This window comes from Struthio camelus, chromosome 1 (assembly GCF_040807025.1).
Source record: "Struthio camelus isolate bStrCam1 chromosome 1, bStrCam1.hap1, whole genome shotgun sequence".
Taxonomy (NCBI): Eukaryota; Metazoa; Chordata; class Aves; order Struthioniformes; family Struthionidae; genus Struthio; species Struthio camelus.
In genome coordinates, this window is record NC_090942.1 from 155819512 (window position 1) to 155847335 (window position 27824).

The 27824-nt window shown below is 43.4% G+C and overlaps 1 protein-coding gene across 3 annotated transcripts in view; it reads left to right on the plus strand.

Annotated features, from left to right (window-relative positions):
• The window catches only part of SH3RF3 (SH3 domain containing ring finger 3), a 261079-nt gene that overhangs the window by 210558 nt on the left and 22697 nt on the right, over positions 1 to 27824 (plus strand). For all 3 annotated transcript variants that reach the window (XM_068925920.1, XM_068925927.1, XM_068925934.1), the window contains 4 exons: positions 360 to 460; positions 5311 to 5481; positions 8752 to 9002; positions 13371 to 13684. In XM_068925920.1, coding sequence (XP_068782021.1) covers positions 360 to 460; positions 5311 to 5481; positions 8752 to 9002; positions 13371 to 13684 — 837 coding nt within the window. The remainder of the gene's footprint in view (positions 1 to 359; positions 461 to 5310; positions 5482 to 8751; positions 9003 to 13370; positions 13685 to 27824) is intronic.

Sequence of the window (27824 nt, forward strand, 5' to 3'; positions counted from 1 at the left end):
AAAAGGTTACCTTTATCAAAGAAGGTGCCATTGCAGAGATAAACATTCTGAGCTCATTTTACAAAGCAGCCAGTTGGGTTTGCTTTTTCAATGTTTTAAGGTTTGCGTGCAAGGTACAGCTAAATTTCTCTGACGTGTGCATGGAAATGCTGTTAATAAGCTAATATCCCTTGTGTCAGAAATGTATTTCTGGAATGGCAACGGCTAAAAGATGTCTTTTTTATGCAGTATCGTGAAGGTAAGACGTCTGGGATTTGACACAGGGGGTGATTTCTTCCTCTGTGCCTTCTCCCCACACCATTTTAGGAAGCGATGGGCTTCACCTTAATCCTTGTATGTTCTTATTTGTGTTTTTTCAGGATTCCTCTTCGGCTGGAACAGCCACGGTGGCTGGTCCCAGGACAAGTGCAATAATTGGAGATCAGGGAACACCACCGAAGGTCCAGCTCCCCCTCAATATGTAAGCAGCCAGCTCCTCTCAGTCACTGGTTACTGTTTGTTTCAAATCATGTGTGCATGTGTGTTTATACTTTAAATCTCAAAGCCTAGATCTCAGACCAGCAGCATTCTGAGAGCAGAGTTACTGCAGTTTTATGCATGACCCAGCCTCTGATGCAATCAGAAAATGAACGGTGAAAAGCGAGAGCCCTTCCTTTCTATGTGAGCCTTTTTCTGCTCTTGGTATGTTTATTACAGCTGTATGAATCACTGTGAAGCAAATGGAATGTCTCTGAGCTAGAGGAAATCTTATTCCTTGGATTAAAGCTCTTGTAAAGGTGTAGCCCCATACAATCAAACACCTGATGCATTCATCATTAACCAGAAAAAATGACCCAATTACATTTTTTCGGCACCATAAACAAAGACATCAAATAAACTTTTCAAATGCAAGGTGAAAATGCATAAGATTAAATGCATAAGAGCTTTTTAAATAGCATTTGGAAGAACAAAAGGTTGATTGGATACAGAATAAAAGTGATAGACTTCGTTATAATAAATCTCTTACAGCCCTGTTGGCTTATTTGGTACCTGTCTACTTAAACTACTGAACCCTTTCCTCTGATCACATATGTCTTGTGAAAGCAGTAGAAATACACAGACACACAGCATGCACACAAGTATTTTAGGGTTTTATGCTATAGGGAAAATAATGCCTGAGTGCACAAATAAAACCCTAGAATAGCGTAGCAAATCTGCTTTAAGAGAAGTAGGGAATTTGGAAAAGAACCCAGACAAAATTGTTCTTAGGTATGATCTTCTTAGTTTATTCTTCTTTTATGTCTTGGTCTTGTTAAATTGTTCTTAAGTGAGGTCTTCCTGCTCAAAGGGTACCACACATCACTCTGCCCCACATAGAGGTCACAACATCACCCTGCAGTCATCTAACGGAGCCTGTGTGAAATATAGCAGGGCAAAAATTTGTTTTAAATGTTGTTCACATTAGGAAGCACTAATTGCAGTACTTACAAAATTTAGTTGCTAAACCAGGATATCTTCCAGCTCTATGAAAATAGAACATGCTCCTGCCTCCGTCCCTCAGGAAGCCATCCCCTTCTCTTTCCCATTCCTCTCCTGTCATATCCCCCGAGAAGCAGCCTCATAATCCGGTCTGTCATTTTATATTTACAAGCCAAGTTCCAGTCGAAAAGGAAGTGTTATCTCAAAGCTGTAACAGAACAAGAGAGGAACAGCCTTAAATAGAGCCCTGGGAATTCTATGTTATAATTAGAGTCACAGACAGCTCCCTTAGGCCAAGAACATGAGCTACCTTCTAAGTTAGAAATTTTTTTAGGGAACTTTGTATAAAGATTTTGGCTTTGTCTAGGTCTTACTCCCCAGCCGTTAGTCTCACTGTTTTACACAGCCCAGAATAACTTGTTACTCCATTTTGTGAGATTTCAATTGTTGTTGTTATACCACTTTCATCTCAGCTGCAGAAAGTTTGTGAGTGAAGTTTTACATCTTAAATCCAGAGAAGAGTGAAACAGGGCCAAGTCCAAAGGCTTTGGCTTAAAGCAAAGCCAGCCTCTGCAAGCTGAGCTTTTAACTGAGATTTTCTGCCAGAGGTAGAGCCCAAAAACAATTGCTAGTGAGTGAAGCTGTCTGTAGTCAAATTGTTTTCAGCTGTGTCTGACAGCAGGTGTCCAACCCATCTCTCTCCATGGTCCTCTCCCCGCCAACACATTCAGCGTATGCCTGTCCCGATGGGGTGGACATAGCTGCCATGTCCAGCAAACATGGTGAGAACCCAGCAGAGTCAATGTGCTGCTTGTCGCAATCTGTTGTCCGTAATGGACAGAGTTTTGCCTATGTGTGTAGGTGAGATTCAGGGTCAGGCATTTCCATTTTGTAAGTGCTGAGATACTCCTGGCGGTATTTCTGCCTGGAAGAATTAAAGATAATGGAAGAGAAGATTTTTGCCCAAGTAAAGCAGGTCTTACAGGCTCCAGGAGAGCCGACATGGCTGCCTCTCAGCACGTTCCCCAGTGCTACAGCTCTGGGAAGGCGGCATGGATTTGGGTGCAGCACAAGACTGGACATCCCCATGCATCAGCATGCCTTGGGCTCAGGTTATCAGGCCTTCACACAGCTCTGAGGGCTGGTGGCAGAGTTCTCCAAGTGGTTCTGGATTGAACCAGACCAGGTCTAGCAGAACCAACACTGAGTCAAAGTTAATACGCTTTCCTAGGCCCTTGTTAGCTCCGTATGGATCTCGCAGGCATCCCTGAAGTGTGTTCAGAGGGCATGCAGCAAGCTGCTCAGCACAGGTTGAGATTGCAGGGTTATTAGCTCAGGCCACAGAAGCAGCTATACGGTTCCCAGCTGTGATGGAGAACCGGGAGCAACGCAGCCATGCTGGTGTGCTGCTGCCTTAAAAGATTATAAGCCCTTCAAACCTAGGTTAGGCCAGTGCCTGGGTTTGGAGAAGCCTCTGTCTCTTTGCTGACTACAGAGGAAACCCCCAGGGACCAGCATCCTGCCTTCCCTACATAGGTGGTGTGATCGCCAGTCCATTAAGAAAGCACTGATCACATCTGTTGTCCCAGAGTCATGCCATGCAGTTACCACATATAGTTATGAGCTTGGCAGTACTGAGATTGGTCAGTTTTGGCATGGAGTCCAGGCTGGAGTATTGTACGTCTTCTTTTAATCTTTGCAAGGATTTTGGTACTCTCTCTTGAGTATGTTTAGGCTCATTTTGATTATTGGTTAATTCAGACTTCCTGGAGCTTAAGTCGGAGGAATTTCCACAGAAGAACACAGAGAAACTAACAGGAGAGCTGGTGATAGCTGCAAGGGAAAGCAGCCTACAATCCACTTATCTCAGGCTAGTTTTCCTTACACCTTCTTCCAGCATCTCAACCTGTAAATTACATCATTACATATAGCCCTTTGGGAAAAGGACTAAGTGAGTTTATCTCTCTAAAATGCTGTTAGCGACCATTGCTTTACCCCTAGCTTCTGAATTTGACAGCTGTGTAAGCAGTGACTTTAAAATGGATAGTCAAAGCCATATTTTTGCTTCCTCAAGTGAGTGCAGTCCTGGCACTTTCTATTGTGTCCTAGCAGAGTACTGTGCAGAAGAATTACCACTGAAGCATGTAACCTTATTTCATGTCAGGGAGAGGCATTTTAATGTTCTTCAGTTCATATGTAGCCTCATGTTTTCTATCAGGTGACCAGCAACAGACCTGATCGAGGCTGCCTGATTATACAGACTAAACAAAGGATGTGCAGCATGGTTTCTCCCATCTGTTGACTAATGAAATACAGTTTCTGATTAGATCTTTGTATCCTATGCACATGGTAAATAGAGCCAAGCACATCAACCTAAGGATGCCCTAAGGAACTGTTACCAAATATTTCATATTCTTCTCATTACTGCTGTTTATTTACTGCCTTCAGAATAAAAATGAAGAAATCTACTGGTACCATAAAGAAGTAGAATCAGTAAAACTAACAGGATTTATTTCTCAATTATATTTCCTAGAGAGCAGAAGTAAAAAGCCATGTATCATTTTTATTGGCTGCAAGTCTACAATCACAATGGTTATCGTTTTCATTATTTCTCTGGTTCACTGAGGTGGGCAGCAAGCATCTTCTTACCCACCACCTAGCCTAAAAGCATTCTGTTGCACTTTGTAGTGTAAATGCAGTTTTTATAAGTGTTTCCCCATTTGTCCTAATCTCTCTGCACTGCCTCTAAGAAACAAAGCAAAAAAGAGCTCAAGGAGACATAAGCTTGATCAAGAATTACCAGAAATCCCTTTTGGATTTGTAGAAAGGTGACAGCATCAAAAATTGATATTTACAAAGAAAGTGTTATTTTCTGTGTGCATTCTTGCTATCCTATCCAGACTTTCTGCAGTTCCCCGAAGTGCAAGCAGTCATTCTTAATTCTCAGCAAGGATCTCTCCAAACAGAGAGACTACCTTTGGAGACTTTAAGTTGTAGTCGTTTCATAACATTGGACACTTCCGTGAAGTAATGACAGAAGAACAGAAGAGAGAGAAAGATTCTAAACAAAGAGAATAAATAAAACTATAATTAAATAAATAAAAAGTTCTACATATGGGGTCCAAGATCAAATATTTCTGAATATACTTGCATGCAAAACATCTAAGGCCAAATTCTACCACTTACTTCAGCAAAAATCCTATTGCAGAATTTGGCCCTCCCTCAATTTTTCTTTTACCCACATAGTGTAAGAATTACTGTACTGGATCAGAGCAGTTCAGTGTGTTGTTTCTAGCACTAGCCAGCATAAAAAGCATAGAGAAAGCTGCAGGAAAAGCTGTCTTAAATATTTTTAAAATAGATTATCCAGAAGAAAAGTTTCTTCTCACAATCCACATTAGAGGTGGCTTACACGCTGAACCGTATGAATATATACTTCATCCGGATGTTAGACTTTGGAAATCCCTGCTATTAGAATCATGGATATTGTTGCTATCTGTGTAAAAGCTTAGTCCTTCTGAAATTGCTGTTAAGTTCTTAACTTCCGTGCTGTTTTGTAGAAGTGTTTTCCTCTGACTGATTGTGCACTGTGTGCAGAAGTGTGTCCTCCTGTTAATATCTAAATTACCCCTTCTCTTTAATCTCATTAGATGTCCCCTTATCATCCTAGCATTTGATTGATCTGTTCTATGCCGTTTCTCATTCTGTGTACTGTAATTATGTCCCCTCTTAATCACTGTTTCTGAGCAGTGTGTGCACCATGGCACTTACTGCTGCTCTGTGAGGCTGTGATCGAAACAGGACAGTCCTCGTTTGACAGTGCTTCCTTTTGTGTGTAACCTCTCCCCGCAGCTACCTAGCTCTGTACGCCTACAAGCCTCAGAAAAATGATGAGCTGGAGCTCCGCAAAGGTGAGATGTACCGGGTCATTGAGAAGTGTCAAGACGGCTGGTTCAAGGGCACGTCTCTGAGAAGTGGGATGTCCGGAGTCTTCCCAGGCAACTACGTGACTCCCGTTTCCAGGTGAGGACCACTGGCCAAAAGTGGATATGCTTGAGCAGGGCGTGGGAGGAATTTTGTGTCTTGAGGACAAAAAAGTGGAAAAATGATAAATCTGCTTTTAAATCACATGTTCCCCCTCCAGAAATTTTCCAGGGGCAATGTCATCCATTGTAAATGTAGGTAATGCAACTTTCTGGTTGTGGCTTCGGAATTATTCGTGCTTTCAGAAGACTTTGTTAATTGTTTTAGATGTTGACACAATTGGTCTGATGGGCCCAGCCATTAGGCGAATGATTTCATACCATTATGGAATTACTAGTCATGTAATGAGGATGAGCAAAGTAAGGAATGTGTGTGGCTTGCTTTGTGGTAGCTCTCATTTAGATTTGTTTTCCTGAGTCAAAGCTTTTGGGTTATTTGGATCAGGGCTAATGTCTGAACCATTAAAATTCAGAATCTGTAGGTGAATTCAGTAAATTATTTCATGTTAGCTACCTCTGTCTCAGTTGCAGAGGAAGAGAAAAGGAAAGAATAGCGTGTTTGAGAAGGAATACCGTTTGTTAGAGTTCACTAGTGGACAACCCCAAATCCAAGAGTGTTCGTGATCCAGAGCCTCATCTGTGAAATACTCTGCTAGCTGAAGAGAAAGTTCACCAGCGTGTCCCAGACTGTTTTGTTCTAAGTGCTCCTTGCCAGCTAAATGTTGCCAAGTGTATGCCCGTCTCTCCTTTAGAGCAGCCTGGGGTTTGCAAATTGCACTCATTCTTCCTCGCATGCTCTGGGTCTCTCCTCCCACATGCACACAGTCCCCACCATTTTTTACTGCTTTCCAAAGAAGTGCACCTCACAGCTCAGGAAGTGTTGAAACTGAAAAACGCTTCCAAGTTCATTCCATCTTCAGTTTATATGAAGTTTGTAATATGTGGACTAGGCAAGACTAAAAATTAAGAGCACATCAGGTGCTACTAACAGCCTGCTGACAGTCCTAATATTGTCTTTCAGTCAAAACAAGCATTAATTCTTAGGGTCTTAACTGTTCATCAACCTGAATGTATTTGCCTGATTTTTATACAGCCCTTGGACTGCCTTCACTCCTTGCCCCTTCAGGTCTTAATTAGTAAAGAGGTTCGTGTTGAAGTGGTGATCTGAATCAGCAAGACCTTATTAAACGCAACATGTCACAGTTAGAACAAGACACAGGGAAGTGCTAAAGGGCAAAGGAACTTCCCACAAAACCCAAGACCAGCTTTATGATTATATTTATGATCCTATGAGCTAATTAAGTTCCTGCATAAATCACCCTCAGTGAGAACAGTAAGAAAAATCTGATAGGAACAAAATCTCTTCTTTGCTGCACTTGCAACTTACTTTGTTCCCCTTCACTTTGGCAGTGAAGCAGAGGATTTGATTCATACACGTTTTTCTGCCACTCTGTACAAAATCCAAGAAACAGTTGTTGTCTTAATAACACTAGACTAGATTTATAAGCTGCCAGGGCGTGCATGTGTGAGCAGAGCCTAGTGGAACAAGACTTCCGGGGCAAAGCTCTCTAGAAAGAGAGACAGGCACAGGAGAGTAGAGAAAATTTGCCACATGCAGCATCTGTCCAGCTCTATAGGAGTCCCAGATAAAGTTTCTCTACCTTTTGGTGTGCATGTTTGCCCAAACACAGCTCTCAGTGGATCATTAGGTGTGCTCTTCTGGCAAACCCAAGAAGGTATCACTCACTGCTACCCTGCCAGCTCTTCAGGGTGTCACAGCAGATGACAGACAGCTGAGTTCTCCAGCTGATTGGATTCCCAGCCTTTCCCTCCCTGGAGGCTGATGAAAAAAATGTGAAGTAAAAAAAGAAATTAAGACTCATTTAACAAAATGTAAACCAGACAAACAAGGCACGATGAGAAGAGCCAAAGATTTTATGACACTGCTGTGTTACTTTTCCTCCTGTGATTAATTTTCTTTTTTTCAAGAGAGGGCTGATTCTGCACTTCTGGATCGTATCTTCTGGCCTGTCTTTTAGCCTGTGTCAGAATTTGTACCTTCACATGCACTGTTTTCCTCAGAAGCACTTCTTGTCCTCTGAGCCAGACCAGATTTGTCAGCATACTCCTTCTCCTCTCTCTGCTCCCACACAATCCTGGCCCCCAAAGTTCTCCCTTCCCGTGCCCTGTATGCTGGTTGTACGTATGTGCAACCTTTCTGTAATCCACTCCTCTCTTGCTCACCTCCTGCCCTACTTTTCTTTCCATTTCCTCTGACAGATTTCATTCTGCATCATATCCTCTTTGCTGACCCTTTCTTGAAGAGGACCTTGGCACAGGGCATGGCCAGGGAGAGCAAAAGAGTGCTAAGTTGTAGCCCTCATTTAGATTTTGTTTTTCCCTCTGTTTCACGGCATCTCCCACTGGGAAGGGCAAAGCACTCTTGGCACTGAGAAACTCGGCAAAAGGGCTGCTCAACAGCAGCCAAACCTGTGCGTTACTGCCCTGTTTCCCTGGTCAGAGAGTTTTTACTCAGCGGTAAAAGGAACGAGACCTGCTCGTCAGAGGAATAGTGTCATGCTGAACTCGCTGCATAGGAGAAGCAGCCTCCTTCCTTCCCTCTGAGGTCTTCCCAGTCACAAAAATGAGAGAAAAACTACATAGAGTTCAAATGAGCAGTGAAAGAGGGGTTGTTTACTGTTGGAATTTCCTTTCCAGGAAGGTCAGCTGAGTTCCCTTCCCTTTTGCGTTTCCTTAGCAAATGTAACCTAGAACTGGTTGAATAACTAGAGTAAGCACTCGACCAAGTGCTGCCAAGTTTACTGCTTTTCGGTCCCCTGCAACAGACACACAGAGATTTGGTGCTCTGCATCTTTTTTCCCCACTGTAGGGTTGTATGAAGGTTTGGTCTTAAGAAAAGATCTTTGAGTCTGATTTATGTGTTAGTCCATTACTGCCTGTAAAATAGCCTTTGGCACACAAAATGGCATTTGGGAGATATCATTTCCTCTGAATTCAGATTTGGATTTTACCAGAAACTATTCAGACAGAAATGTAACTTAAGAAAAAAAGTGGTTGAAGAGATGATCTTTCCATTTTTACCTTGCACTTCTTCCCGTAAGATGAAAGGGTGCAAATGTCCTCGAGCATACTTATGCCTGTGTCCTGTAAGGGAAAAAATAATACAGATAGCTCAGCTTATTTTAATACCAAGTTGGCATCATGCTGAGGCCCTTAAGTAACTCAGGGTGTTTATCGCTATGGTGGGTGAGTCTCTCCAGCACGCTCACGCTCTGCTTCGTCTGCGCAGAGTGCCTGTGGGAGCCGGGCAGCCCCGCAACAGCGGAGCCGGGGGAGCTCAGGCAACGAAAGCGGCCCCAGGAGCCATCCACCCTGGAGGGGCAAGTCACACGAACGCCGCCACGGCTGTCAGGCCGGTTGTTCCTATCACTGCGCCTCCGACTCATCCCCAGCTCCAGGCAGCCTCGCCGCAGCTGAGTAACTGCTTGAGGTATTCGGCTCAACAGCCAGCCGGCCAGACACGCAACGCGATGCAGATGGGTACGTACGAATGCCTGCTGATGCCGCTCGGCCGACGGTCGGGGGATTGATGTGGTATCCCTGGAGCGCAAGCCTCTGGAATCTGCCAGGCCCCCTAGCTTGCTTCTGCCAGTCTCTCGTTTTAGTCACAGCTCAGTCAATGTGGAAGGGAATAAGTTTTATTTGCTTGTAATATTTATGGGCTTCTATTGATCTCTGGGAACCACGTTGTGTTTGTCAGATTGTTCTGTTGCTGCAGCTGAAATAGATTATAGTGTTTACAAATATTTATACAACTTATCTGAGCGAAAGCAAGCACCCTGCATACTAAGGAGATTAACAGGTCTGAGTCCAGTTGGCTTGCTGGCAGAATAAAACCTGCTCTTATCACAGAGCAAGTAATATGTGACTTAAAATTAAGAAGCATTTCGTTGGGCTGCGGAGATGAAAGGTATTTATTCGGCAGAACGGGACCCAGTGTTAGTGATAAAGCAAGAGATCTGAAAAACACCGCCACCTTCCTGAAATGCGAATAAGAGCCTCTCGCACCAGGGGGCCTCTATTCTTTCTAGGTTTCCTTTTTGATGTGAAGCACAATTTTCTAGAGCACAGTGTATGCCCCTTTCCCTGATGCTAAACAGCTCTCATGTTGAATAAAGTAAAAGGAAATCCTGTAGTGGAACTTTACAGCAAAATTAAAACATTTTGTTTCTGACATTTTATGGCAACACGAGCCATTGTGTTTACAAAGACAGATCGCTAAGGATTGTGACTGTTGAAAACTGAGGCCTGAGAAACGAAACAGAGCAGATACGAAGGAGAAATATACTGCAGTGTAAGTCATAGATTCATAACTTTGGAAGCCAGAAGGGACCGTTGTGACCACCTAATCTCACCTCCTTCCCAGTCCGAGCCAACGGAAAAAAGTGTAGTCAAATATGCGTGAATCTGAATCTCGAACAGTCTGCTCTGCTCAACACGCAGTGGCGGGTCTTTGCCTGGCATCCGTGTCAAACTGGAGAATAGTCTAATTATCCTCTTTTTAAGTAGTTTGGAGGGCTGCTGCTTCCCCCTCAGGCTTACACACTTCCAAAAGCCTTTCTGCTCACAGGGTGCAAGGGCAGAAATGTCCGCTCTCAGGACAAGGTGCATGAAGTGTAGCAGAGTACCTGCGGGAGAGTAGTGCTGGGTCTGCCTCTGTGCCGTATGTCTGCTACCAGAGCTGCAGGAGTGCCGTGCGCCCGTCTCTGGCAGCCCAGTCCATCCTTGGCCTGCAGGACCTATTTAGGCAGCTCCTGGTGCCTCCTGTCCCCTTGCCGCTGGAAGGATGTATTCCCCTGGGGCTGAGGTGAAGGGTTATTTTACCCCATGTACCTGGAATACCCCAGACCTTCCCTCCATGGTGCTGCTGGGTAACAGCTCCAGCGGCTTCCTAGATTTAACGCTGCTCCTCCAGGTCACTCTGACGTCTTAATCTGCCAAAGAGTCAGCAGGCTGGGGAAGCTGCAGACCACAGAGCTGCTCTGAAACCTCGTAAGTGGGGGAGTTCCCAAGCCATTCCAGCAGTGTTCATGAGATTTTTTTTTTAATTAAATAAACCTTCATGAGGGTGGATAAAGGAAAATTTTAAGGATTACCAGTATTTCTCTCCATAATGGATGTCCAGACTGGTATCCTGTGGGTAGCAGCCCTTCAGAAAAGCTCTCTTTAGTCCAGTGGGACAGAGCAGTGGAGACCCACTTCCTGAAAAGCTTTCCAAGAGAAGCAAGCTGACACAATATTCAAATCACATTTCTGTTGGCTTGCAATATACATGAGTAACAAATCAATTTTGCACAAGGCCACTAGTGTAGAAGTACACCCAAAATGAAATACGAGTGGTGTAGAACAAAAATAGCCTTCAGTGAGCATTGCTAATTAATAGCATGTTTGATGCAGCACAGTCCAGATCCAGAGATACCAGAGCAAAGGCATACATTGCGACAGTAAGCAGATGAAATTACAGAATAAAACGTGAGAGCCCTGCTCACAGTTGATTTTTCTCAGTCCATTTATTTTGCTGTTTCTCGTGCTTTCAGTTTCCTTCATGTCTGGAAACAGAGGACTGTATGAAAAAGTAATGTACCTGCCTAATGTGATTATCAAGTCAGTCTTCTGCATCCAGGTACATGCAGTGAAATTCCACTGTAGTGCTTTTATTCTAGATTTAGGAATAGCCATGCCTCTCTACAAGCAGTATTTTAAAACCTTGAGCCTGTAAGCTTAACCAGCCCAGAAGATTAGATTTCTGGCAGCAGAGGTGGCTCATTACGCAGGTTCCAAACAGGAAAAATCAGAAGGAGGAAACCACATCAGGATAACCAGTGGTGCCCTGTCTGGCTCTCTGGAAATGAATTACACTTTCCAATATGTGTTCCAGGGAGGGAAAAATGTTAAATAATAGTAATGACAGTCTTGAAGAGGTCCATAGTAACGACTTTTAGGCCCATCCTCATCCTACATGATAAAATCACTGCAAATTCAAGACTAGTTAATGATAGTTTGATTGATTTACTATGAGCAACATTAATGACAAGAGATGCTGTAGAATTAGGGAGTAACTGTGAAGATGATCCTGTGTGAAAAATGGAGATGCTAATCTGACTGTCACTGGCCCATCAGGTTGAGTATCCCTTGGCATTATATGTCACAAGCCATTGTGTTTACAAAGGGGGATGAAATTCCCTCTTGGCCCCAAGACAGCTCAGCTGCTATACTGAGCATGACAAATGGCACTCCTGATCTTTTTGATCTCTACTAATGGGTGCTGTTGTTAGCTATAGAAATAGAAAATTGTGATTTGAGTTGTTCTAGTATTGTTGTTTAGTTATAATAGCTTGAGCAGTTACTTTTGGTGCTGCATGGAAAAGTATCCTGCAGATGAGTTTGTAAGAAAACCACAGACAGAGCAGATCAGAAATTTTCCAGTGAAATACTTCTTGCCCAAAAGAAAGTTGATTTTTTGAAATCAAAACTTTTTGACAAGAGTAGATGTAGTTCAACCAGACTTCAGCCAGGAAGCTGTCCTGGCTCAGACTGCAGTGAGAAGGCAAAGGAGAGGCAAAGAGAACAGGCAGCTACCCAGAGCTGTTCTCTGCAGAGAACAGGCAGCACACACTGACTAGATTCTGTGTTCTTCGTATCCCAGGTGAATGCCCCAGCCACCAGAATAGGGGCTATTGTGGAATGGGTAAGTAGGTTGCGCTCAGAAAAATCTTCAAAGGTTCCAATTTTGCAGTGATGCAGAACTAAACCAGATTAGGAAACCTTGAAATTATTTGTGACATGGGAATTTTCCAGCCAGCCCTACTATTGAATTGTGTAAGTAAGCGAATGTAGAGTCAGCTGCTGGTTTGTACCTACTTGAAGTAGAGTTGTGTGTACGTTATGCCTAAAGCAGCCAAGTAACTGGGAGGTCAAAGAAAACAACATTGTTGAAATGGACCTGGAGCTCTGTCACACTTTTTGACACAAGTCACGCAAGAGGCTTCTGAATCCCTGGAGAACAGACCTCAACAATACATTTAGGTTGCTGTTAAACAGATGAGCACTAATTCCTGGTTCCTAGTGGTTAAAAGCAGGGTTTGCTCATCTGGTGAACGAAGACTAAAAGGCTCAGCATAGTCCTTGAGGGACCTTGCTGGCAGGGACAAGACTGATCTCAGAAATACACCAGTGAATTTATGCTTAATTTCTCTTGTACAACATAGTGAGTGGTTTGCTGTTGATCATTTTTGTTAAGACCGAAATAAGGGAGCTTCCTTTGTAATTGCACTCTACAAGGTCAGTTTGGATGATGTAAGCGAACCCTTTGGGTTCACTGTTGTCTTGCTCCAAAAAATTACCAGGAAGTCGACAGCAACATTATAAGGGGGTCTCAGAGGTTCTGAAAACATGGCTCAGGTGGAATAAAGTGAGCAAGCATTTTAAAACACAGTATGCTTTTTACCTGTTCCCGCTCCGCAGCTGCCGATCCCGGCAGGACAGGCCATTTTAGCAATCTGCACGTAGCCCTTTTGCAGCCAGGAGCAGGTTTTCTAGGATTTAGTCGAAAACAGTTGCAGGCTAAGATATTCTTGTTTAAGGCGAGGCATGGCTCTCCTTGGGGCTCCAGCAGACGTATGGCAATAATTACAGAAGCGCAGCCGGTCTCCTCACCCACCGCTGCCTGCTGCTGCTATGAGGGCAGGTGCCTGCCCCGAGCCGGCTCCGGACCTTCAGGCCAGTGCATTAAACAGCTATTTTGGGGTAACGGTAGTAGAGTTTACTGTCACGGATCTATAGTCCTAACACAAAGCGGGCGCCGGGGCTTAACACGTGCTTTCCTGTGCTTTCTTCTCCCTCCCATAGCTCACCCACCAGCGCAAGCCCCGGAGCGGCCGACGGCCACCGTCTCGCCTCTGCGCACGCCGAGCTCGCCCTCCCGCCTGCCGGCCGCGGCGGTCCGACCTCACCCCGCCGTCTCCCCCCAGCACGGCCACCAGCCCCCGGCCCCGGGGCTGCCGGGGGCCCGGCCCCTCATCCCCCTCACCTCGGCCGCCGCCGCCATCACCCCTCCCAACGTCAGCGCCGCCCACCTCAACGGCGAGGCGGGCAGCGGGCCCCTCGGCGGGCTGGCGGCCCCCGGCCCCGCCGCCAAGGCGGAGGAGAGGAAGAACGAGAAGGTAAGGTGCTCCTCGGGGGCGGCCGGGTGGCCTCTGGGGAGAGAAGCAGGGGGCCTGATTTGTTCCCTCCTGCGCTTTCCGCCTCCTTGCCGCAATCCGCGTCTTTTCCGGCTAACGCCCCTTCTGTCTGTGGGAAGGGGTGTGATGCTTCTCCAGGTCAACCTGCCGAGCTCGAGGTTTAACAGGTGTACGGAGCTGGCACCTTGTCTGCACGTCAGGGTTACGTGCAGAGGAAGATGAAAAGGCAATAACCCTCTATTGAATGTAACGTCCCCGCCTACGTTAGATTTTGAAAAAAGCTGAACAAATCAACAAGAGATGCTGTTGCCTGCCAGGCCCTCTGTGAAGGGCAGAAGCTGCTCCTCATCGTATAGCAGCTGGGCATCCATATCTAAGACTATTTTCACACTTCATCTTTTTTCCTCCCCTGCATCTGTTCATTGGTTCTACTTTAGCGTTATCCACTTGCAGATGAGAAGTGAGGGTAGCTGCTAATCTGTTAAATTTCTGTGTTCTGGCACTCCCAAAGGTTGGTGTCTGGATCTTACAAATTCACAATAGTGCGGAAAGACGTTATAGTGAGGTCTGAGACTTCAGAACCAGCTGGTCAAGTCAGAAGGTATCAGCCTAATTACCTGGAAGAAGTTATATGGGGTACAAGCCTCAGGGCTGGTGATAGAAGCATAATAAAGCACTGACATGTAAATGCTAGGAGCTGTTTAACTACTCTGTAAACATCGTGATTTCTTTCAGAAAATTTCATTGCAATGGTTCAGTGAAATAGGGAGAAGAGGATGAAATATGATTTCTTGCAAAATATGATTGATACATTGCAGATTCAAGCTTTTAGGAGTCCGCACTGGGACCAGTACTTCAGTGCCCATTGCTTACACACCTTCCTAAGGAAAGCCTAAAACGCTAATCCTTAGAAAATATTTTGCTTTTACCAGAAGTGTACACTTTGCTAGCAGTAGTTTCTATATATCAGTGCTGAGAGCTGTCTCCATACTCCATAGCAGACTCTACTGATTAAACTGCTTGTTGGAAGCAAATTCCTCGTTTGTATCTGAATAGCAAGAAGAGATGTGGGGGCTTGGTTTTCCTTTGGACGTGCAGAAATTCCTTTCCATAACTTCCCCAAGCTTTTCCATGGTGACAGACGCATATGGGGTAAACATTTACTCTGTACACAATAATGCTAAGGTTGGAGATCTCTGGAGTATGCTGAGGGAAACTGGTACATACCGCATGTGGTCAGGGTCGGAGATAACTCCTCATTTCACAAGATGAGGAATGTAAGCTTTAAAATCTCTTCCTTAATCCTGTCTTGAAATTTGTCCAAGTGTATTTCGGCAAACAGGAGAAGGGTATAGAACAGATCCAGAGCAGTCTGGATCTGAAAATTAAGTATTTGTTTTCAAAGAATGAATTGCAAAGGTATATCAAGCACTTCATTGCATGTGACCGGTACAATACCTTCTACTCCTGCAAGCCAAAGAAAGTGTATGGTATTTGGCAGACAGTGGTAGATTTGCGTGTCACCTCAGAAACATCTTCTTCTTTCGGGCTTTGTATAGTGGCATATTTAATATTTCCTAAAACTCAGTAGGCTATTATATGGGTCTATATATTTTAATTCATGTGGGATTACACACACAGATTTTCTAGGCAAAATTATACTGAGTTAGTTCCTTCTTAAGATACTGGTTAAGCTTTCCCAAGCTGTTATAGCTTTGTTATTGAATTTGGTTGCAGGGAAGTGAAAGTCATGATTTTTTGAGCTCCATGGGTAACAAGGAGAAGCAAATAATATATTACAGCAACAGAAAGAGCATTGCCAAAGAGTAGTATAATACCTTGCAGCTATGAGAGAGAAGTGACAATTGAAATTGTCATCTCTGACTGGATAGAGTGGTGCATAATTGTCCCCTCTGTTAAACAAAAGATTCCTGAATCTACCCATGTCATATTGCACTTTCGTTTTAGAAAGATCTGAGTTAATGATGCTTCCTTTCCTATTAGAAGTAGTGACTGAGGTTTGGCCAGTTTAAGCTGTGCTCCCGTTCTTTGCATAATCCAAATCAAAGCCAAATATCTCTTTGAAGCCATTGAGATCTTGGGTAGTGCCAGACTGAGAGCCATATAACTATTCAAAAAAGAATCTGAGAGTCAGAACTGGAGCCATAACTGGAACCGTACTTGATATTCCCAAAGTGAAGGCTAGGTGGGCAGCCTCTTTGGTAAGCAGAGGACTATTATAGCATTCAGAAGGAAGGTCTGTGGAGACAGGCAGCATCTGCTATTAGTCCAGCTGTTAGGAAAAAGTAGACAAGTTTGAGGGGCAAAAAGCATAAGCAGGGACAGAGTTAGAAAGCTGCCAGGTAAGCAAAGATTGGAAGCCATTTATCTGAATCTGATTTCATTATATTAATCAGTCAAGTACTTTGAGACGAAAGGAACGGAGGGGATGTTAATAGGAGTGGTAATAAGGTTTTCAGTTCTACTGAACACAGAGTGGAAGAAATACACAGGTAATTATCTCCTGAAAAACTGAAATTAGCAAGTATTGTTTGAGGTAAATTGCAATGTACCATAAAACTAGCATGTTTGTTGGAATCGATGGTTTCTGTTATGCAGTCAAATTATGGATTTTAATTCCGAGCCTTGGTTTTGGAGGTATTTTGTAGGATGCCCTTGAGGATAAGGTTTGAGCAAGCAGTGGGAGAGTGGCTGTTCTGTGAAACATCCTCTTGTTAATAATCGTGTTCTTCCACATACTGATCGCCAGAGTGAGTTCACTGTGCTACACTGAGGGTGCGTGGGACACAGGAAGTAGTTTGCATTCTGTGATGGATATGCTGAGGATGCACTGGTTTTCATGGTTCTGTTATAGAATAAGCTTTTTGTGAGAGCTGTAGAGATATATTGCAATTTTTGCCTTCATCACTTCAGATATATTGGTGTTTGGGAAATTTTCTTCAGATGAAGAAGTTCAGATGAAGTTTAGTAAGGCTGTTTGGCTGCTGGAAGGCCAGGCTGAGAGATACTGAGAAGAAGTATTTTAAAATGTGATCCCCTACTAATTTATGTTTTTTGATTTCCTATCTAGATTACATTCAAAGACACCAAATGTGACATCAAGGGGCAGCTGTTATAGTGACTATATATGTTATATGGGTAGCTTGCTCCAAGATGGGTTCACTTTTTCCTTGGGAACAGCTCTGTTGAGTGTACTGGTGAGGTAGTCATTGTTAATGCTTTCCTCTGTGAAAATATCTTAGATGCCAATGATATATCAGAAGTTTTTGCTGACGTGCAACAGTCAGATATAGGCACATTCCAAGACTTCTCTAAAATGAAGGGACTCTGATTCCAATTTTTACTCTTGTTTCATTGTGGTTTAAATACATGTGGCAGAAATAATCCCAAGGATTGTGGTTTTCGGCTCAGTAGGAATAGTTTGCTTGCTCATCTTCTATTAAAATAGCAAATAAATCCTTAGGTCTGTCTTTTGCCAGCTCTAGTTCTCTACTCTAACTTATTTTGTGAAGGTCTGGATCAGAACTTCCAAACCAGCAGGTAAGCCTTGGCACCTACATTCATATTTTCATTCGCCCTAATAAAAAGCTGAAACTGTCAAGATGATCTTGTCTCTGGAGACATCCAGAGGCAAAATTTGGCCTTCTTGCAGTTTCCACTTGTCTGTGTATCTTTTCAGGGGGATCCTGTCTGCAACTGGGCTTGTTTGTGTTCAGCTTCTGAGCTCCTTGACCAGTCTCCTACCCGGTTAGGGAATAGTTACAAAGCTGTTCTCTGTTGCCGGCTGCTGGTGGTAGTTGATAAGAGACTGAGCGATGGATAGTGCTTAAGTCCACTGTGCAACAGTGCTTGAAAAGTGCTCAGGCAGCCAAGCAGGCTTAGATGTAGAGTGCTTGAAAATCAAAGGTGTTGCAGTGCTATGCTAACTCAGTCCAAAGCAGCAGGAAAGGCAGCGCACTCAGAGGCAGAGCAGTCACTACGGGTATAACAAGCTGGAGATGACAGAATAAAAACAAGAAAGCATGGCAGAAGTCAAAGAAGTAACACGATAAAGGGCAGCGTAGGAGAGATGTGGACATTAGCGGCTGCCAGGAGGTATAGCAGGAGGCAGCAGAGAAAGCATCCCAGTGAGGAGGGTGGAGGTGAAGGGCGCTATATAAAGTCCACAGAAAGGGAACATGAAATGGAAAAGTTGGAATGGAGGTGCTGACATTTAGCTAAAGAAAGTGATTGAACAGAACAAGGTGTAAAGTTTTCGAAATATTTCCTGTTTTAAGCCAATTTTTCTTCTTTTCCAACAAGGAAGTTTCCTTTCTCAGAAGGAAAACAGTAATGCCCTCATAAGTCACTCCCCAAGGTTATGTTCAGGAGTGCCCCTAAAACATCACAGGAACAGGAGGGAGATAGAACAGAGAGCGAATGGGGAACACTGTTTCCTTTAAGGGTGGGGGTGGTTTCAGGGGTTCTCCGAGCTATAGCGTCATCATTTGCTAATAACATCTCCATGTGTAATCATCTGAAACTCAGAAAACACCGTCCCTCTCCCTGAATCTTCTGAACATCTGAAAGAACAGGATAGATATCCCAGTGGTGGAATCGAAGCAAAATCCTGTGTTACTGGGACTTTTTAAAGTGGGGACCCTACTTTTTCAATCATGATGAGCACTGCTCAAGTTCAACTGGTAGATTGCAGCTGCGAGTATGTAATTATGGCATAACTACTATTTTGACCTCGGTCAATTTTTTCTATCATAGTTTCTGGTGTACATAATCTGGGCTGGTGCTTAATACCTCTGATAAAACCACTTGTTTGAATGAATTAATGCATTTCTAATTAAATGTGCTCCTCATTATGTTAATCAAAAAAGCAAATCACACTGGGTGGTTTGACCACTGTAATTAAACTTTCTTTAAGATCCACTCATTTGGCTTTTGATGAGAACTTTGATTAAATTCCTCCAAAATGTCTGACGCAATTTCTGCTAAAGAGAAAAAAAAGTGCTCTAGTGAGCAACCTACTAATTCGCCACTCAGGTACACCAGCTCTTTTCTGTTGTACATAGCCAGATCATATAGAAATCTTTGAAAATCAGCAACATAAAATTAAACGTTTTTTACAAGTGTGCTGACAACAAAAAAATCTACTTGCAGCTTTAAAATTGGTAACTGTTCCTGGAATTTATAGAGGAGCTGGATTAACAGCTCACAGCAAATGGGAAAATATATTGTGACGCTGTTTACTGATGTTAAGATAGCAAGAGTCACATCTTCAGAAAAGGATTTTGAACATGCACCAAGAATTTTGCGTGTGAGGACTGAATCAGTAAACATCTGTCTGTTCTTTGTTCTCACCAGTATCACTCACTTTCTCAAATATTGGTCATTTTACTCAAAATAGCTGCCTTCTTCCAATGATAAAGTATGTTTGGCATGATCCTGTTGTAAGGACTATATTATAAAATAGAGCAAGCCAAGACCTGTTCTCTGGCCCTGCAAGCAAATGTCACTGCATGACTTGCATCTGCATGTCTGTGCTTTCTTCTCCACCCGAAAGAGGGTGATGCATCCATACTGCCAAATGGGAGCAGTCCTGGTACGTTGTGTGACCCAAACTCTGCCCATGCCTTGTCCTGGGAGAGCCCTAGCTGGCATGGGCCAAAACCGCAGTGAGTAATGGATGCAGACCAGTGTGTGATCCTAAATCCTGGCTTTTTTTTATGCACCGGTATAGCCATGACCAGGCGGATATCGCTCTCCACCGCTCCCCTCTTCCTGCCAGTGCCTTTCTCTGCCTTCCCCTATTTTGCAGCCCAGTGCCTGGTCCCTCCAGGCAATGTCCCTCACCGTAGACCTTGCATGCTCATAGCCCAGCCTGACTTTACGTAGCGTTGGAGACTAGATCAAAGTCCCTTTCAAAATTTGGCTCTGTAAACTGTAAGATGCTCTTTGGCTTGATTTTATATTAAAACTCTCTGTTTAAGCTATCAGTTGGTAGAAGTGAAGCTTCCTAAAGGACCTTATTCTACAAGGTAGTGCACCTTCAATTTTCATTTACTAAATTTTAACCTCTGCATTGCAGCTTTTTCCTCATACTAACTTGTCCCTGAGTGAAAAGTTATCGCTTCATATCTACTAAAGAAATTGAATTCCTTATCCAGAAAATGGAAGCTCAGTCTCAACAGTGAAGTGCTGACCACTTGTAAGGACTTGGTAGATATGAAAAGACATGACAAAAATATTGGTCACTCTGGGACAAATGAAGGAAGCTAACGACAGAGTTGATGGAATTCAATGATTTTTCAGATGCAAACTCAGTATGACTAACCCTGAAGTTTTGGAAGAGGAATTCATTCTTCCTGGTGGATATGAAATGATTTAATAGTTTTCATATTGCAACCAGTTCACCTAAGAAAGCCTCCTAAGTTGTATGGGTACAAAATGGAATGATAACAACTGACTAACTAAATGAAAGCAGAGCAAGAAATAAAGATAAACAAATTGCACAAGAGCAGAAGAGTCTGGTTTGAATTGTTAGAATAACTGTATCAAAACACAGATAGCATTAAGAGGAAGTAACCTTGAGATAATAATATAAAGATTTGCATCCAAAAGGTAAAGAATAAATTCTGTGCAGATAGTTTGTTCAGATGCTCTGTAGGATGTCTGAGCTGAGCCTGGAGCCACCAACGCCAACATTTCACAAATCATTTTCAGAGTAAGATTTGACTTGTCTGTTTAATGGGTGTTCCAGTTTGTTCTTCGGTAAAAATTATTTAATTTGGAATATTTCAGTCCAGTTCTCTAAAGAATTGTGCACAGAATACATACTGTTAATCCATTTCCTTTCAACAAAAAAGGGAGGGCTGTGTTCAACACAAATGATCCACTGCTTCCCATGCTCCAGAAGGCGAATCTTGGCTCTGTGACCAGCAAGTGATTCACCAGAAACTTGGCCACGGAGTAGAAACCTCTTTTTCTGGTCATGTGAGTTCAGGCCACAACGTTCTGTTTTAGGGCAGAGAACTCGTGCTTAAAATCTCTCCAGCACCTTCTCCTTCATCGTTAGAGTTTAATTTGAAAGGACAAAAACCTGGCAACTCACTGATGAATATTTTAAGGCTGGCAAATAACCTAGCCAAAAGCATGAGCCCCAGCTGTCAAAACATAGAAAACTTCAGCTTTACAATAAAACAGATTTCTGTTATTTCTGACTGGCTATGATTCTTTTGCTTAGATCAAGGGCAATAAGCCATTGATCAAAATTTCTTTTTCTTCTTCGCATTTTTGATGTTAGGAAATGCTTTCAAACTCCCCACAGATATTTCAAGCGTTGACTTTGCTGCCAAGCAGTCTCTGAAAGCTCTTCCTCTTCGCTCTCCTCTCCCCCCTCCTCTATCTGTCTGCCTCATAGTACTATCAGAGGATTTCTGAAGTGTCCACAGTGGATTTCTCTAACACCATTTTGAGTGATTCTGTGCTGTTTTCTGCAGCCATGAGGGGAGACAGATCCAGGGGAAGTGTGGATGGAGAGTACTTTAGCTTCAAGATGAAATTCAGTTTATCTGCTGACTAGAAATGAAGCTGTTTGGATGCCAAGACAGCGTTCTGCCGGCACCTGTAGTAACCTCATTTTCTAATGCATAAGACCCGTGGGTATTTACTGAATTCTTAGCTCTGGGGGGGGGGGGGGGGGGAAGTAGAGCTGACAGAAGAAAGAGCATTCATGGGCGTGCTGGCAGCAGAAAGTTACCAGGGGGTGCGTGCGTGTGTTTGTGCACGGGGTATGTGAGCACTACGGTGTAGGCGTTGCTGTGGCATTCCCGTGCCTGCAGAAGCCATCAGGCTGGCCCAGACAGCTGGCTGGGGGCATGCTGTGGGAGGGGATAACAAGCATCTCCTTTTATTGGTCTAGTGAAACGTAGGCACTGTGATGGCGTAGATGGGAGACGCTGCCACGTCCTGGTAGTAAAGGGATCACAGAGGCCGTCTGATGAGCTAAGGGGTGTGAGTGGCAGAAGGTAAAGGCAGTGATGCGAATTGGGGTAGCCCACCCTTCCCGGTTGAAAAGCCGCTCGTTGGTTGGCGGCTGTGACCATGTCTCACCCTCAGCCGGAGGAAAACAGTTTGGCTCCACTGTCTTCTGCTCACCCTCCATATAAGTCCCCGTTTCCTAGCCCCTGCCGCAAACCTCCCAACCCTGCCTCTGAGCAGTCCATCACAGCCATGCCCGCTGCCTGCCCCGCTCCTGAAGATGCGGTGGGCAGGAGGTTTGATCCCTCATTCCCTGGTAAGATTAAGCTCCCGGTTCCTGCGCGCAGGTAGAAGACCCAAGCATGAAGGCTGTGGCTGTCCCTGCCCTCCGCTTGGAGCAGGAGCTCAGAGCTGGCTCGTGGCCTGGCGCTGCCCCAGTCGCCCCGGACAGGACGACACGCAGCATGGTTTCAGTCCAGCAGAAAAACACAGTAAAAAGCTGGACGCCTTGAAAACAACACAGCTCTGAAAACCACTTGTAATATGTCAGAGCTGGTGGCATCTTGGCCTCCCAGGGCTCATGTGCTTTGTGCCCAGGACTCGTTAGCTTTGCTTAATGGATTTCCGACTACAAACTCGCAAGCCAGTAAGTCTTAAACAGCCAAGAGGCAAACAGATTATTCACTGAGATATAACAAGTATCTCAAGTGCCAATACAGTTGTTTTATGGAGACAAAGTTTGAAGTTTTCTGTGAAAATTGGCTATAATCAACTTTTCAGTGTCCACGCTTTTCTTTTCAGTCATACAGATACTGGTATTTTTCCTAGCTTTGCTCCATAACTTCTCATAATAGGCAGATTAAAAAATATCTAGGGTCACTGCAGAAATCCTGCAATAAGCTCTGTTAGAAGAATTACATAAACTAAAAGAAAAGGCAGTTTCTGTCAAAAGGGAAACAACAGTACGATAGGAACAGCACTTCATAATGGACAACAGCTATCTGCAGCATGTTTCTGTTCTTATCAGGTAACCTGAGGGCATAGCCAAGTTATAGCACAGTGATACTTATCTTATTTTGTACATTTTTGCTTGTTTTTCATTTTGTAGTAGTAGCAGGAAGATTCACAAGCCCTCAGCTTTCATTTTGCCAAATGGCAAACTCACCTTAGAGGCAAACTATCTTTTTTTTTTGGTCTGAACGTATCAAGCATCTAGTAATTCCTTTCAGACGAAGTCAAAACACGGAGGCAGTGCTTGTCTCTGAAGAAGGACCAAAGAATAATGCTCTTAAACTGTCCTCTGGAGAAAAGATCATTCTTAGGAATTCAGAAAGTACATTATACAAAAATTACTTTTCAGGCACTACGACTGCAGGCTGCCTGTAACTAATTAATAAAAGGTGTCAAGCAGTCAATCTTTTAAAAAACAATTAATTATAAAAACATAACTCACCTGTTGCTTTGCATTTTCTGCATCTATTTTGTTTGGTTTATATTCACTGATCTATTTCTTTAAAGTAAGACTAAAGAACTTAAAATATTCATCTTTGCTCAGAGCTCAGTGTATTGAGCCTGTTTGTTAGCAGCAGCCTGGCATTGGGCCTCATCATCAGGTGCCCCAGGGAGAGAAGAAGTAATTTAGTGCGAGTCCATGGCCAATTTTTTTTGCAGTAAAAGTAAATCTCCTGTACTGTAGTTTTTAGTCCCAATTCGTGATCACAGTGTACTGTATGAATAGTTCAGAAAAGTTCAGAACTGATATATTTAAAAATGGAACTAGCTGGCTTTTTTGATGACTTCAGAAATCTCTATTCCCTCTCTATTCCCTCCTGCACGCCATCATGTTATTCTTCATATCTTAAGTTTTGAGAGGGAAGAGGGGGAGGATGGGGAGGCAGAATCTTATCAACACGATGGTGCCTCCTACTGTGGCAAGGGAAACGCATAACGTAGGCTTTGATCAGGATATAAAAGGGAGAACTGATTTTGCAACTTTTTAAATTTTTCTGGACAGGTTTTATATCTAAGGCAGACGCTCTCAGTTGGCAGGCTTAGATGCAGCCTAGCTAAAAGAGATGCTGCTGGCCAGCAGGGTAAGTGGCTGAAGGAAGGCTAAGCGAAGGGCTGAAGGATCATAGCCCGTAGGTGCAGGAGGGATTTCTATTCACCAGCTGTGAGAAAGCCAGAGGTGTGCTGACTACCCACCATAGAGGTTTGTCTAACATTTCTTAGAACTGTTCAGTGAAGCTGGTTCCACAACTTTCCTGGGCAATCTATTCCAGTCTTTTCATACCCCTGGGATTAGAAAATTCCCTCTTATCCCTCCTAACTGTTCTGTGCTTCCAAATGAATCTTGCTTCTTCATGTCCTGCTCCGGATGAGCAGAGCAAACAGCCGATCAGCTTTCTCCTTCTAATAACCTTCCACATATTAGAAAACTAATAAAGTGTTCTGCCCTCAAGAATTCACTTCTGTCAGCCTCACCAAGCCCAGTTCCTAGGCTTTCTTCGCAGGTAATGTTTTTAGGACTCTGTGTACTTTCAGCTCTCCTGTGGATACTCTTCAGTCTGCTGGGGTCTTAACTGCTGAGTGGAGTTCAGCTGAAGCCTTGTTAATACCAATTAGCACTTGTCATGGCTTACATAGGAGATGCTTGTTAATATATTTCAACATGAATTTTGCCTTTTCTGCAACAACATCTTGACTCATGCCTGGTTTGTGATCCACTATAACTGCCATGTCCCTTTCTGCAGAAGTGCTGGCTGGCCAGTCACTCCTCATTTTGCATCTGTGCATTTGATTTCTCCTTCCTAGCAGTAGTATGCCATGCTTGTCTTTGCAGATTTTTGCCGTGCTGATTTGGGAGCACTTCTCTAATTTAGGAAAATCATTCCAAATTCTTACCCTGCTCTCCCAAGTGCTTGCAGATTCACTCAGCTCAGTGTCAGCTGCTGGTTTTAGTAAGTGCACTCTCCAACTCATCCACCAACTAATTATGAAAAGATTGAATAGCACTGGGCATAATACAAGCCCTGCTGGAACCCACTTGAAAGGTCCTCCCAGTTTGACAGAAAATCATTATGAGGAACACATTGCAAAGCAACTGGCAGCCGCTAGTTATCTGTCTGCAGTTTGAGTTCTGGTATGTATTCTGCTGAGATACAAAAGAGAGAGAGTGTGAGAGACCGGAAGGAACCCCTCAGACGCACACAGTTCTGTCCTAGCTGGAAGAAGTTGAAAGAACAAACTTGTAAAAGTTATTCATCATATTGTCTGATCTACTATGGGAAGATTGTCAGATGCAAAAATAGTAACCATAGTACAGGAGCTTGAACAGAAGTTGTGACTGCTTAACTGATGGGCCACTAATTCTCTTTTATCTTTATAGGCAGACACATTCCAATCAAACAGGATCAAACTGAAGATGAAACGATCCTAAGTCGATGTTTAGCTACACTATTTTACAAAAATAAAAATAAAGAAGGTTGTCGGTCTTTCTTATAGAACATCAGTCAATAAATCACTGATGTCCAGAGGAAATCTTGCGCTGTTATCTGACTATGTAAAGGGATTCTCATCTTCATCTATGGTAGGCAGGCTTGGAGACAGATTATTATGACTAAGCTGTCATTTCTGCTCCAGTGCAGTAGTGATTGTATCTTTATGTAGTTTCCATCATTTTCGGATATGAGGTATTCGTGACCAACATCTTCAGAGAGGCATTTGAGGCTCACATTTCTTGCATGTTAAAACAGACCTTTATTATTATTATTATTATTGCTAATGGCAATTTTTGTTATTATATATATATTATATATTTTGGCTATTATTATTTATCCGGATCCACCTTTAATTTCAGATCACGCTATCCTCTTCTCTATCAATCACGTAACTGGTGGAACAACGAGGAATGCACTGAATGTTGTCGCTAATTATTTGTGCGGTGGTAGCGCGTCGTTGTGTAGCGTGCTCCAGACAAGCAACAAATGAGCTGTTCGTATCCAGAGAGCTCCTGAGACTCCAGCCATTAGTTTGCATGTAACCCATGTGAGATGCCACTCAGTGGCTACACCACTGAAATTAGCCTAGACCAGCTTTGACATAAAGCACGTTCTTGGACATCTTAGGTTACCCAAATGACCTTAAACCTGACATTTGAGCTTGCATGTTTTGCCTCAGAGTTGGAGTGGACTGAGAAAATGGAGAGTTTGGGTGGCGCATGTGACAGGTGGTAATGTGTTAAATCAGTGCAACTCAATTGCGTTTGATCATACCTGCAGCTCATGTGTCAGGGAAGAAAAAGTGAATCAAACAGACAAAGAAAGAGAAGGTAGAATGGAGGGATAAGATTGCACTGGAAAATGAACAAGGCTTAGTGGAAAAGGAAAAAAAGCCACAGTGGTATTGACTCCCCTCTCCTACTTAAACCCTTGTTGTTCACTTTGGTTTAGCTGCATTCTGGTATTTTTCATTGATGATTCCTCTTACTCATTTCTTTAAGAAAGGAAAATTTTGTTCTCCTGACCTTGGCATGAGAGTATTGCTTCTTAGTAAATGGTCTTTGCTGGCTCCATTTTTATTTTTTAAAAAACAAAAAGACAAAACAACGAAAAAAAGGTGAAATCCAATTATTGCTGTAGAGAGGATGCTGTTGTTACAAATTCTGCCAGGGCTTAAGCAGCTTCTAGGAAGCCTTTTGCTATTGTGAAGCTGAGTCCTTATTAGTAATTACAACCCAAGTGTTATGACATTTGGAAAGCCATCACTTTATCAAATAAATTGTCATGTACATGCCTTGGCATTCCTGTGACATTGACAACCACTTATTTTGCAATTCTATAAAATGATTCTGGGATTCTTTCTTCTTTTTTTTTTTTTTCTTAAGAGCATGTATAATGAATTGGTCCCTGGAAAAGAAAAGGACCTAAGCCACCTCAGCGTGTACCAGCAGTAATTCATAGGACACTGCTTGGAAACATAGTAGAGTCGAAGATGCCTGTAGCACTGCTGACAGGAGAGGTCACAGGAGGAGAGCAGGAGAGTGCAAAGCTTATGCACAATAATAATTGATTGTACCTCAGTGCTATGGACAGCACTTTTGTCCCTATGCTGTGCTGTCAAGTGTAGCGAGGCCTGTGATAACCATGGATACCGAGCGCCTGTGATTCCCTGTAGTCCCACAGACTGTGTGAGGTTGAGCTTCCCTTTACTCCGAGAAGAGAAGCTGGCAGGCTGAGCAATTTTCTGTGGCTCTTGTTGATGCTAATAAGGTATCACTTGTCTTGTTTGAGAACACACTCTCACAAGGGCAGGAGGGAATGGGGGCAAGACCTGGTATCTTTTTATGTGAAATACACTAGGAACAGTTTTTTGGACGCTCAGAGTTGATGTGGTGGGAGCTGCTGAAACAGGACAGCTTCCAGAGGGAGCAAAATTATTCATGTTCGTGGCTTTGATCAGGTCAAGGATCTACTTCTACAGTGTTAGGTCATCTAAGAACGAGGAGGGCCCCTCTCATTCCTGCCCCTCACCCACGCAAGGGTATCCCAACAGCGATGTGAACGCCGGCTAATTTTCAGAAATACAGTTCCTGAGCAGTAGGAGCTTCTGCTCTTGAGGCTTCTAGGCCACAGTCCATAGGCGTGTACTAAGTTTTGTTAGTTGAAGCTTACTCCTTAGTCTCTAATTAAGTGCATCTTTTATGAACTGATGAATTATTTGGAGGAATTATTTCATTATAATATATTTCAGTGTCTAGGACAAGCAAATTCTGGCAATTTTTCATTGTCCCTAAACAGCCCTTTTTCTTTTCCATGGGGAATGGATTTTGAGAGAATATACCTCCTGTGATGCCTGAATTTTCCACAAGCAATCTTCCCTCTAGGTACAGGCCAGCCTAATACCGTTTACCTTGTGGGAACTGCTGAAATTACAGCCTGAGGTGGCATGGCTGCTGGAGCACTATCAGCCAAGCAGGAACAGGTACATCAGCTGTAAGGGACAAGAAGACCTCCACTAATCCAAACCTTTTTCCCCACATGTTTCTGCTTCCCATAAAGGTATAGGTCTCAGTTGTCTGTCATTTAGTAAGATTACAAAGCAAGACCAAGCAATTTTAGCTATTTGCTTC